Source organism: Leiobunum rupestre, chromosome 7 (genome assembly GCF_980474605.1).
Source record: "Leiobunum rupestre chromosome 7, qqLeiRupe1.1.hap1, whole genome shotgun sequence".
NCBI classification, from domain to species: domain Eukaryota; kingdom Metazoa; phylum Arthropoda; class Arachnida; order Opiliones; family Sclerosomatidae; genus Leiobunum; species Leiobunum rupestre.
Genome location: NC_143390.1, coordinates 44,441,803 through 44,455,356, shown reverse-complemented (window position 1 = coordinate 44,455,356; position 13,554 = coordinate 44,441,803). Strand labels below are relative to the sequence as shown.

Genomic DNA, 13,554 nt, shown 5'->3' with positions numbered 1-13,554 from the left:
AGAGCGAACTATATATGACGAATTCCCAAACCAAAACGAAACGGGATGAGTTATCAGTTGAGAATCCGAAACCAAAACTTTGCCGGATTTCGAAACATAAGAGCTTTTGGACGGACGCCAGCCTCCGCAAATTTATTCCGAACAATTAAAAGATAATTGCCTACGATTCAGGGCGCCTTAATTAACGCACGCCTATTACATTTACTCGTAACTCGCATTCAGAGTTAAATATTTTTTAAATTTAAATTATAAAATTACATAAATTTAAAAAAACGGGGTATATTAAGTGGTAAATTATTTCCTTAGGGTTCTTGTTTATGACTAAGAGGGAAATTTGTTTGGGTAAACAAAATTGCATTAGCAAAAATAACCCAGCGTAGTATTATTAGTTCGAAGCGTGCGGTTGGACATTTTGTGTGTACGGGATTTTGGAATTTTTATACAAAATCTATGGGACGAAATTCTTGGATTGTGGATTTTTATCCAAATTTTGTACAGGATTTGGTTAAATGTCTAATTATATTTGTTCGAATTTGAATATGAAATTGATGTCGGTTTCGGTGGCCATTGGCCAATTTAAAAACTTGTTAATTTAACGTTATCAAATTTAATTTTTTTTTTTAATATTTGCGAAATTAACGCAACAATTGAAATACGAGCGAACGATACCCGTTGAATAGTTCCAACAACTGTACAACCTTGGGGGTTAAATGTAAATTCTTGTTTATTAAATCGTGTATTAAGTCAGTGACATCTGGACGTGATACGACTAATGTATTAATCCCAAAATAAAACAATGGTTAAGCTATTATATTCGCATAAATTATCAGTCAATAGGGACTTGGCAGTACTACGTCACAGTTTTTTTCAATAGGTTTTATTGTGGGGAGAAAAATTTTACCACAATGGCGGCCATGGCCAAAGCTACGGAGTGCCAAGTCTCTATTCCATAGAACCGTTCTTAACTGAAATCACGCGTAGAATAGTTCTTTTTATAAAGTAACGTGGCCTTCTTGTTGAAATGTTGCTCTTACGTCACAGTCTCTTACTTTGACAAGCCTACGAGCGCGCGCTACAGTCGCGAGGAATATAGCTTTTTCTAGAGCGCGTGCAAATCGCTCGTGCGAGGAATACACTAATAAAGCTGGGTCTTGTGACGTAAGAGCAAAATTTTAACAAGTTGGACAAGACCACTTTTTATTTTATAAAATCAACTATTGATCAACAATGAACGGCCAGCTATTTAAATGTCTGGCGACACGGATGACCTCATTTCCATCACTATAAACACTCCTTCAAAGAAGCGCTGACAGAAGGCGCAATAGATTCAATCGCATTCCCCGAAAACTAGTTCCGTGGTACACAAAAACACAGTGCGGACGAAATACATCACCTAGGGTGGCCAGTAGTGATCGTACGGGGACCCCGACCCGGTAAGTCGGGGTCCCCGGGTTTTCAAATTTTTGGGTCGGGTTTTCCCAATAAAAAAAATAGAATAAACGCCCGAGCGAGTGCTTAGCTATAGCCTACAACCAAAACGGAAAAGGACTCGTTCGAGGGTACAAAGGTCACGTCACACTCGCCTCTCGTTCACTGTGGATTTGATTTCGGTTTTGGTTTTAGCATAAGTCTATAATATCGTTCCATAATTTTGTCACTTTTGGGAATATTTTACTGAGAGCTAGTAACGAAGTGACGTCATCAAAAGAATAAAATATCCCCCTAGCGAGGCGCTGTCAAAGGCTACGTGTGACACTTGAGCAAGCGGACGCAAAACGGTGACGAGGCCCGTAATCGAGGGGTCGGACATTTGTACAAAATCCCGTACACTTCGCAAGAAATCTCCGACGAAATCGCGAAATCCCTGACGAAATCGCAAAATCCCTGACGAAATCGCAAAATCCCTGACGAAATCGCAAAATCCCTGACGAAATCGCAAAATCCCTGACGAAATCGCAAAATCTTTGACGAAATCGCAAAATCCCTGACGAAATCGCAAAATCTTTTGACGAAATCGCAAAATCCCTGACCAAATCGCAAAATCTCTGACGAAATCGCAAAATCTTTGACGAAATCGCTAAATCACAGAGATTTCGAAATCCCGTACGCTTTTTTTGGGAATGTCCGACCCCTCGCCCGTGCAGTTGGTCTTGTGAATAGCTCTCAGTTAAAGTTTTACATGTGAGGAATAGAAAGTGTTACACTTATGGAATAATGTTATACACTTATGGTTTTACTTTTACTTTTGAATAGTCGGCCCTTGAAGCGACCAGGGAAAAAACCCCACCCGACCCGGTTTTTCGGGTTTTTTTTTTCTCCCCGACCCCTACTCAAATGTCATCCCGTACGATCACTAGTTTCCAGTTCTTTATATTAAAATTCCTCGACATATCCAGGGTTTCCCTGACCATTCCTAGAGACTTTCGCCGATTTTTAAAAGGTTTAATCTATATTTTTGTAAACATTTTCCATTTGCATCCAAAATTAAAATCCCTGACTTTTAAACCCATTTGCAAATTCCCTGATTGTGGCAACCCTGTAATCAAGCTAAAACTACTACATCGAAAAAAATATGGTTAATAAACAAATACATAATCAGGTAGGCTAATACCAAAGGCACCACCTTAGGCCTAAGTCATCAAGCGACTTTTAAAGCCATTGATTCAGGTGGCCCTGCATGCCACGCGAGCCAACAGCTCCCTACACTCACTATTACCGTTAACCTCTACAAGTTTTTAAGGGGAAACCGAAGAGCTCGGGGGGAAACCCCTTAAACCAGCGGAGATGAACTGGCAAACTCAACGCGGAAGGAGTTGTTCCAAGTTTTCACGCAGTGCCACAAAGTGGGATCGAACCCGACTCCTCTTGTGCATTGTAAATTTAACATTGTTAAACAAACAATGTAAACTTTGACGCAGGAAATTCGCGCCCATTCGAACCTGCGAAGCGGTACATTTTCCGAGCAAAAGGCCTCGGGGAGGGGTCTGTAATAAGGCCTGAATTGTATTACGAGCTTTCCTCCGCGAATCAAAAGCGGAACTAAGCATCGCCGTTCGGGGCTTTCCCAGCTACAATCATTTCACAACGAACGTAAATAAAAAAGCTAGTAATCGCGTGAGCACTGTCCGTGGAATTTACCACGTTAAAAGGATTGCAGGTGGTCTTTGTCAAGGGATAAAATATCTCTTCACTCGTCTATTTGTTTTTCTTGAAACACTTAATGATTATAATTGCATTTTCGCTGTAAGGGCAAGCTTTTGACAATCCTTTCCAATTAAAAATTTAAAAAGGTACTCACATTTGCATAAAATAGCCATTGAATTAAAGATGTTACGTAAATATGTAAATTAAGTAGCTTGGGCTATTAATAAGGGAATGCGTAAAACGATAAAGCAGGGTTGCCACAAAATTTTCAGATTCAAATTCCCTACCCGCTTAAAAGATTTTCCCCGACTTTCTAAGGCCAAAATTTTATATTATATTTTACTTTTATCAGAAGTTAATAAATTTAAATGGACTTATATTTCAGTAAAAAGATTATTGTGCAATGTTGAAAAAATTAGCCAAATTTTCAAAGAAATAAATGATAAATATAGAAATTGTCATAGATCTAGAGTAAAATTACCTTTAAAAAGTGTCAAGATAAAATTTAATTCCCCGACTTTTCCTTGAATATTGACAAATTCTTAAAATTTCCTGACCTTTCCCTCACTTTTTAGGTCCATATTGAAATTCCCTGACGTGTGGCAACCTTGGATATTCCCCCATTATAATGATAACTTACCGATAATGTCAAAATTTACCATAATTGATTTACAGAGTTAGAACAAGTTACAATATAATTATTTTTACATTTTCACCATATTTTGATGTTACATAAAAATAAATAAAATTTATGTTTAACAATAGGCGTTTTATATAACATATATGTCAAAGTATTATTGGTTTTTCACAGCTAGGGACGTAAAAAAACCATTAACACCGAAGTACCACATTTAGCCGAAAGATCTTTTGAGATAGAATTCTTCCTTTCCAAGTGACCATTCGTTGAAGTCGTAAGTGAGAGGGTTTTCCTACTTAAGATTGCTTTTCGGAGGAGAATGGGAAATTTCTAGATTATTCCGAAAAACGGAAGGTGAATATTTTTGGAGCAAAGTAGCCCATATTATCGCCAAATTCGACGAACTGAGAAACATTTCACCAGCTATGGAAATCTACGTTTGTTTAAAAGGTATGTTCCCATTTAACCCAATTTTACCTTCTCCTAAAGTTATCAGTTCTCCCAAAAACATGGTGTCCCATTTGTCCCAATTCCATTTCTCCGAACCGGAGTTCATTTAACCCAAAAATATGTATTCCCATTTTTCCCAACGATCAAGTTTCCCAAAAAAATTGATTCCCATTTCTCCCAACGATCAATATTCCCAAAAATATGGATTCCCCTTTCTCCCAATCATTATTTGGAATCGGTAAACAAAGCAAGTTTACCGTTTTGTGAATATGTGAATTGACTTGGCGTTAGGTTAGGTTAGGTTAGGATCCAAAACCCCAGAATTCCTCGAAGCGATAAAATGGGGATTCGATGTAAAATGAAATGGGCAAAATTTGATGTACTTGCATATTAAAATAAAACTTAGATTCATGTTTATACCAAGTGTAATTTTGGGACAAATGGGATTTGGGATAACTATTTTGGGACAAATGGGATTTGGGATAACTATTTTGGGACAAATGGGATTTGGGATAACTATTTTGGGACAAATGGGATTTGGGATAACTATTTTGGGACAAATGGGATTGCGATAAATTGGAATTGGGAGAACTATTTTGGGCGAAATGGAGGTAAACCGTTTAAAATACCCTTGTATTCCCAATATTTCATTAATATCAAACCTTCTACTTTTGTAGATTTACTGAATTAGTTTTTACTATTTTTGTAACAATACCAATTCAAAGCAAATCAAATTAAATTGGGATTAAATTAAATTTTAGTTTAAAATATCAACAACGTATTTACGGTATTGAGAACGTAACGGTCTAGCTTCTGGGTCCGATAATAGCTAAGCTTCTCTGTTCTACAGCGTCATCTAGCGTCGATAGTAAGAACCTTTTATTCTTAAAAAAACGTGCGTAGGTATGGAGAAAACGATTTAACTCTTTAATTTGGTTGGTACAATTTAAATAAAAGCGGATTTTAATTATTGTGACAATAAAAATATTTAAAAATAAGTCGCCCGTTGATGGCGTTACTACCTTAGTCCTAATTCCGGCTTCTGTAAACGAATCTAGTCGTACGTTCTCAGTAAGCTAAATACGTTCGCGGCGTTACTAATACCACGGCCAACTTTGATCACGCGCTGTTCGCGGCCAACACATTCGTCGAAATTCCGCGAGCAAGGATTTTCCCCCTATAAACTGTACTATAATGTGTAGCAGTTCAGCGCCACGCTCGGTTGTTATATTGACTTCAATGTAAAAACTATTCTAAAAATAATAATCCGCTAGGTGCGCTCACGTCATACGCATCTTTTGCTCATAGGTTAACACAGAAACGTCAACGAATGAGATGGCCGCTGTAGCGCGAGAGATCAAAGTTGGCCGTGCTAATTCATAACAAAACTCAAGACAGGAAAGGATAAAAGATAAATAAAATATTTCAAAATAAAAATTGATTGAAATCAAAAAAGAAGAATTCAATTGGTTAAATCGTACAACGTTGTATACAACTGACGAAAAAGAATTCAGTTAATCTAGTTCGTTTCAACCCAACTCCTGACGTATATTTCTATAATGATTTATTGATTTTGTAGCCCGTAATGAGATAATTCCAGCAGTTAGGATGATAAAAGAATTTATGTTGAAATACCGTCCAAATGAAACCCGATAATAAAAATGTTGACGATAAAAGCGGCGAATCACGAAATAATATTTTACCGATTGCGCATCGCGTACGCGTCACGATCACGGGGGAATTACGATGTTCGCCTAGCGAGGTGAAACTCTACACACTGGGCCCTAGACCTTGTACGAGTAGGCTCCGGATGAGCTATTCTCAACGTTGACTAAGCGCAAAACATGCTTTCAAAAGCCCACACGTGTTGGTCCAACGCGGTCCCTCGTTTAGTGAAACCCTTACTGAAACTACCTCTTCCCAGAGTACGGGAACAGCTACGTTCATGCGGGAATCCCAGATAGCTCTGATAAATATTTCACAGTAAAAATAGGATGAAATAGAAAACCAAATTTTAGAAAGTACGAACCAATGTTATTTTGAAGTACGAATCAAAATATTTTTTGAAGTACGAATCAAAATATTTTTTGAAGTACGAATCAAAATATTTTATGAAGTACGAACCAATATTATTTTGAAGTACGAATCAAAATATTTTTTGAAGTACGAACCAATATTGTTTGAAGTACGAAAACAATATTTATTGAAGTACGAAAACAATATTTATTGAAGTACGAACCAATATTTTTCAAGTACGAACCAATATTTTTCAAGTACGAACCAATATTTTTCAAGTACGAACCAATATTTTTCAAAGTACGAACCAATATTGTTTAAAGTACGAACCAATATTTTTTGAAGTACGAACCAATATTTTTTGAAGTACGAACCAATATTTTTTGAAGTACGAACCAATATTTTTTGAAGTACGAACCAATATTTTTTTGAAGTACGAACCAATATTTTTTTAAGTACGAACCAATATTTTTTTAAGTACGAACCAATATTTTTTTAAGTACGAACCATATAGAAACCAATTTTAAGAAAAAGGAAATCTTCGTTCGGAACTAAATTATCTGAAAAGCTGGCTTTATTTTTGGGAAATTTAGTTAAAATTATTTACTTGTGATGTAACGCGTAAGGCGTTGTGTAGTTGGAGTCCCTTCCTGTCGCGTTTTCGACGAATATTTCCGAAATAACGTGACTACAATTCTTTTCAATAATTGAATACGTTTGGGGCTGCCCGGAGCCATTTTACGGCTAATTTATTGTTGCGCGTAAGTTGGGACTATTCATTTACTATTGAATTTACATGACTGGAGGCATTTTTTACGAATGACAAAATTACACGGGTCTTTCAACAATGAATAATATTTTTATGAATAATAGGCTTTTCCTGGCGCCGCAATTTCAAGTATTAGTTATCCTCGTTGAAGTGACGTAAAGTCTACGTTATTTTCATCAGTTAGGTCTACTAACAATGAGTAGATTTTCCATCAAGTGGTTGAATTTTAATTTGTGTCCTTTGATATAAAGGTCTTTCATATAAAAAATAAAATTGGATTTAGTGTTCTTAAATTAAGTTATTATATTCGCTAATTTTATCATCCTTTACAATGCAGTCCGTAGGTGGTTCCTTTTAACTTAACATTGCGTATATACTAATCTCCACAACTCTCCCCCTATTCGGCTTTTCGTTGCTACGCAACTCGTTTTGAAGTTTTTAATATTTAGGCTTAGTTTCTCTATTCGGTGTTATAGTCGCCAGCCAGATTTCCCGCACGGTACTGACGAGTCCCAAATAGGACGAAACCGGTCTACCGTTGGAATTTCGGGCTATTTTATTTAATTTAATTTTTTACTCGAAGATCTATTTGGTCAGAGTTTCGCGTCTTTTTGTTGTTTGCTCGAAGACCTATCGGTACGTGCTATTAGTAAGTTTTTAAATTTCTTCAAATTTGTTTAGGGTTTAGCTTTATTATCCTTTTTCATAATGGACTAATCTACTAATTCGCTAATTTTATCATCCTTTACAATGCAGTCTATAGGTGGTTCCTTTTAACTTAACATTCTTTTAGGGTGATCGAAAGGTCAAAATTAATTTGGTTCAATGTAGTATTTCATTCCGTTTAAGATCGCAACTATTTTTCATGAATATTGGTCTTATGGAAGTATATCACGTATCGCTAATGAGACAAGCGTCCATCTGGAAGGTAATGAGTGGGAATTCCCGCGTGCATTACTCGATAGTTGAATACACAGAATAACAGTAGCGGTACGGGACACGATTTACATTATTTACTTAAAATTTTAGTTAAATTTCTAAGATAATAAACCAAGTCTTAAGAGTGGCATTTTCTTTACTTTTCAGAACGAAAAATAGTTTTTTTGCCACTAACAGGGTGACCACTGATAAACTCCAAAACATTTATAGGAATAGTCTAGCTACGCCACAAAATTTTCGTTTTGAAAACGAAAACATTTGAGAGAGTTGGGCCGTTTTCGGTCTATCGAAATCTGGCAGCCTTGCCTGCCGTCCGGCCTGTATCTGCATACCGAAAATGGCCGACGATTACGCCGCCGAAAATATTTTACTAAACTGATCGGCGGCGTTTTTGACCGTTATATAGGAATTTCAACAGTCGATTTTTACAAGAATATAGGAGTATTTTCTTTGATAATATAGGATCATATAGGAGTATTTTCTTTGATAATATAGGATCATATAGGAGTATTTTTTGATAATATAGGATCATATAGGAGTATTTTCTTTGATAATATAGGATCATATAGGAGTATTTTCTTTGATAATATAGGATCATATAGGAGTATTTTCTTTGATAATATAGAAACATATAAGAGTATTATATATGATAATATAGAAACATATAGGGGTATTATATATGATAATATAGAAACATATAGGAGTATTCTATATGATAATATAGAAATATATAGGAGTATTCTATATGATAATATAGAAATATATAGTAGTATTATATATGATAATATAGAAATATATAGTAGTATTATATATGATAATATAGAAAAATTTGCATAAATTAATTTTAAAATAGAAGGAACTTCTTTTATTTATTAATAAAAAAACAACACAGATTTGTGCATCAAGGACTAGTTTAGACATTTTCAATTGCTTATTTTCGAACTTTTTTAAGGTGGGTTCTTTGGCACCTCTGATGTCACAAAACACCGCGCAAAATACAAAAGAATATCTAATAGGAAAAATGGTTAAATTATAGGAAAATAAAGGAAAGCATTGAAATATAGGAGAATGGTCCCCGTTTTTAATGTTCCCAGCACGAAATATCTAAAGAGAAATTGTTTTCCTAATAGTATTTTGAACTTTTTACATATTTATGATGTTTTACGTAATTAAGGCTTTTTAAATCGCTATTAAGGTCAGAATCATACTCGAAAGTTTTCGATTAAAATGAGCTTTCATCAATATCATGAACGCCAATCTAACTTCGTGAAATGGGTTTTTCTTTGAAGGATGTCAAGGGCAAACGCATCCAACATTTTCGGACGACTTTTTTGGCGCGTATATTTTTTAGCCGTTGAATATTTGGAAGTGAAAGAAAACGGGGTGATTTCCCCTTCGAGCGCGGCTTTTTCTCACGTTCACGCGTCTTCAGACTCGAGCCGGGGTCACGGCGTATTTTAGACGCGAATGGGGCGAGGGCGACTTCACCCCCACACGCCAATCTCTCCGCGCTGTCCGGTTATTAGTCTCCGAATGAAAGGATGGCCGTGAGAGCCATACCGGTCCCTTAGAATTTCAAATTACCCCCAAGCTAAAGAACTAGTTGGCTACTTGGCTTAGTCCACTCTACTCTATCTTGAGGTTACTTTTTACCGGGCGAACGACACAAAAATTCCTGTTAGATTGAGTTTTCACTAGCGCGCGTCAGTGGCGGATACAGAAAAAAATCAAGGAGGGGACATCTTGAGCTATGGGTGTAATACGAGGGGTAAGACACTCTGCGAACTCGTTGTACAGTGCTAAATGCACGAACTCGGTGTACAGATTATTGAGTGAAATCGACGTGACGTATGTCGACGTCACCCATGTGTTTTCCTATAGATAAAAAACTGCCCTAAAAATGGCGGCCATAGTCCAAAGCTACAGAGCGATACTACTCTATCTGAGACTGTCTTACCCCTCGGTGTAATAACAAATCGCGCCCTCCCCTTGCCGTGAGCCGCGCTTAGTGCTAGGCCGCCCTCATCAGGGGGGAGGGGGGCATATGTATCCGCCACTGTTTGTACGTCCCAAAGTGGAGTGACGCACAGTTACGCGCGCTAGTGGAAACCAAAGCTTAGGCCAGCGTTGCCATACGTACTATAATTACATCATATTATAAATGGTACTAATATTTTGAGAGCGTACTATATAGTACTAAAATCTACCATATTTTCAACCTATTGTACTATAATGATTCTATTTTTGTAATTTACATTATTTCTACTACTAAAATAATTTGAATTTCTTATTAACTATACATAAAATCGTTGCCTGAAAGGAAAAAACCCGTAACTCTATACTAATTAAAAGTATAGTTAAAGTGTTGCCAGATCACTCGATAGTCGATACCTAAGAAATCGGCAAAATTTCAAAAATAGTTCTAGTTAGTTATTCCGATTTCTATAAAGAAACGACACACGAGAGCAGTTATCTGCATGTTTGGTAACAAACACTTTAAATTAAAAGTAATTAATACTATTTTATATTGGTACCATAATTTCTATTGTTGAACTAGAACTTTTTACCCTATGTACACTCTGTTCAAAAAGTCTTTGCCCGTGGGAGATTTCGAACATTTTCGCCCGTCATTTCTTGTATAGTTGCATCAAGTCGAAGCGGACATCGGTAATAGAAGCTACAAATTGGCCAAAATCATTTTCTGAATAGACTAATAATTTGGCCTATTTTGGCCTAAAAGAGGGGGTGTCAACTTTATTTTTGATCTCAGGTCATTTTAAACCCGATTTTCGTGTTCTCCGGGGTTGTTTTATATTTATAAAGTGTTGGAATCATTCAAATCGACGCATTGGTTCAAAAGATATTAACCAAAGAAGTTTTCCCAGAAATTGAGAAATATCTAAACATCTCACCAAGCCATTTAAAATAATAAATGTTTTCATGTGCTCATTTGAGAAACGAACAGGGGCGACGCCAGAAAATATTTGTTAACCTTCAATTTGTTACATATTTAGAATTAAACAAAAAATATTACTTCTAGGAACTATAGATGGCGACAAAACCTGTCAACATATATTATTTTAAATGGCTTGGTGATATGTTTAGATATTTCTCAATTTCTGTGAAAACGTCTTTGGTTAATATCTTTTGAACCAATGCGTCGATTTGGATAATTCCAACACTTTCTAAATATAAATCAACCCCGGAGAACACGACAATCGGGTTTAAAATGACCCGAGATCAAAAATGAAAAAGTTGACACCCCCTCTTTTAGGACAAATTATAAGTCTATCCAGAAAACTATTTTGGCCAGTTTGTAGCTAAACATTTTATTTATCTACTACCGATGTCCGCTTCAACTTGATGCAAATATACAAGCAATGACGGGCGAAAATGTTCGAAATCTCCCACGGGCAAAGACTTTTTGAACAGAGTGTACAATAATTCGGTCAGAAAAATCTGGCAACGCTGGCTTAGGCCCCTACACCATGTTTTCGCGTCCACTCGGCGGGGTTTCTTTTTCGACAACGGCGAAAACCTAAGTGTCCAGGTATTTGTAAATTTTGAACTTTGAAAGGGTCACGGGGCTTGGGTTTCTCCCCACGCGCCTCTGAGTCATTGGAGCGTTAACGAAATTTTCCAACTCGCCATTGTTTGGGGCGGTAGGGTAAGAGCGCGCTACTGGTTCCACTCAGCGTTGCCAGATCTAAAATCTGAAATTATCGTATCTAGGCTAAAAAAATTATCGATTTTCCTGGAAAATTATCACACATTTATTTTGGGCGCTAAATTTGAATTCATACATAAATGCGTTGAATTTAGATGCTTTTTTTGAAAGCACCACAGGAGCTTTATTTCAGGGAAATAAACAAAATGCTCATTATCATTATAAACTGAACTTAATATGTTTAAGAATGTATAAAAAAAATGCGGTAACAGCTAGGAGTAATAAACTCACACTCAAGACTACGATAAATTATTAATAAAATTTAAATCGTTCATAGGTTTTTAAAAAAATCTTAAAATAATCATACATTGAGGCAGAATTATCCGAGGGGTTGGTCACTCCGCGAACTCGGTGTACACTGTCGTACCTCGGACTGTGCTCAGAAGAGTTCGTGAACTCTTTAAAATCCGTACCTTTAACAGTACTAAGTACGCGAACTCGGTGTACAGGTCATACGTAAGTGACTTACCCCTCGGAATTATAGAAATAATGGTACGATATCGTACGCCACGAAAATTATATTACGCCCTGAAAATTTCTATGAAATTATCGCACCGTGCGATAATTATCGTAAGTCTGGCAACGCTGGTTCCACTAAAAGGTTGTTTATTCGGCCGAGTAACGCATTATGGGGCTTTCCCATTTCGAATGGCATTGAAATTTCGACAGCGGTAGAGAAAGAGGAACGATCCTACGCTATAACCCCCTCCACCTTCATTGTTTTAACTCGCGCGCCGTTAGAACAATCTTTCACGATATATAAGAATCATTAACAATATAGAGGTTTTTTACCTCGCTTACCCGTAGTTTTTCATCGCCCTTCTTTTTGAGTTTTTCGGCTAGAAGTTGGCATTGTTGCGCGGCGTTCTTGAGTTCGTTGCTGAGATCTACCGTGTCTTCGTATTTAGCGGTCCTTCCGTTGACTACCTTATGGGAGGCCGAATTCGACGACCACAAATCGCCGTTAGTCCTGCTCCTGCTCCCGCTCCGCGGTAACGCGGGTATCGGATGAGGGGACATGCCTTCTAAACCTAATTCTTCCAGCATTTGCCGCGTTTTCTAAAGAGCGCGCGACGTATATATCAAGTCAAACTTTGAAATGGAACCAAAACCGGCGGGTTATTTACCCGTTACACTCCGACGAAACAATCGGCGTTATTGCGGCAGAATTTCCATGATTAATATCTGTTAAACTCGTCCGTATCTTTCGCGAAGCGATATTAGCAAATGCGCGCAAATAATGCTATGACGCGCCAAAAATGTTTCGAAAGACGACTTTTCCAGGGAGCTCACCGCGTAATATTTTATTAACCGCACGCACGCTGATTTCCTACGTTTTGAGATTTGCTCAACTTGAAAAGCCCTTAATTTCCTTCTCCCTTTCTCGTCCCCCCTTACTCGTTTCCTCCGCGAGCACACCCCTCCCGGCTCATTTTACCGGTTTGTAGGCTTGTCTCTCCCCCCAACTATAAACAAAACCACGTGATACGATGATATCCATTCGCCACTCAAAAAGAATCACGAAACTATCGCCGCCATCTGCCGCGTCTCGAGAAAAACACTACATCATCGTAATTGTCGATGCCCTAAAAAATATTAATATTTAACAAATAAAATTACTCTCGAGTTTAAACATGGAAAATTGATGGGATAGTGTCTGAAGTACACATATTTTATCTCTTGAAAACTTCTGATAATTTATCAAATACTAATATTTGTATTTCGACGCTATTTGTTTTTTTTTTTAAATGAAGGACTTTTGAGTTTGTACTTTTTAAATTTTAGCAGAAGTATATAAATTTATTCTTACGTGATAAGTATCTATTTAAGTCATAGAAATAAAATTAAATAAGGGCTTTTTAAGGTCATTTA

At 36.9% G+C, this 13,554-nt stretch overlaps 1 protein-coding gene across 4 annotated transcripts in view; it reads right to left on the bottom strand.

The window, feature by feature from the left end:
* The window catches only part of LOC149936456 (uncharacterized), a 32,351-nt gene extending 19,295 nt beyond the window's left edge, over positions 1–13,056 (bottom strand). For 3 of the 4 annotated variants that reach the window (XM_090152984.1, XM_090152985.1, XM_090152986.1), the window contains exon 1: positions 12,475–13,056. In XM_090152984.1, coding sequence (XP_090009110.1) covers positions 12,475–12,729 — 255 coding nt within the window. In that variant the 5' untranslated portion in view covers positions 12,730–13,056. The remainder of the gene's footprint in view (positions 1–12,474) is intronic. The other variant, XM_090152987.1, reaches the window with a different exon arrangement.
* Positions 13,057–13,554: the final 498 nt, after the last annotated feature.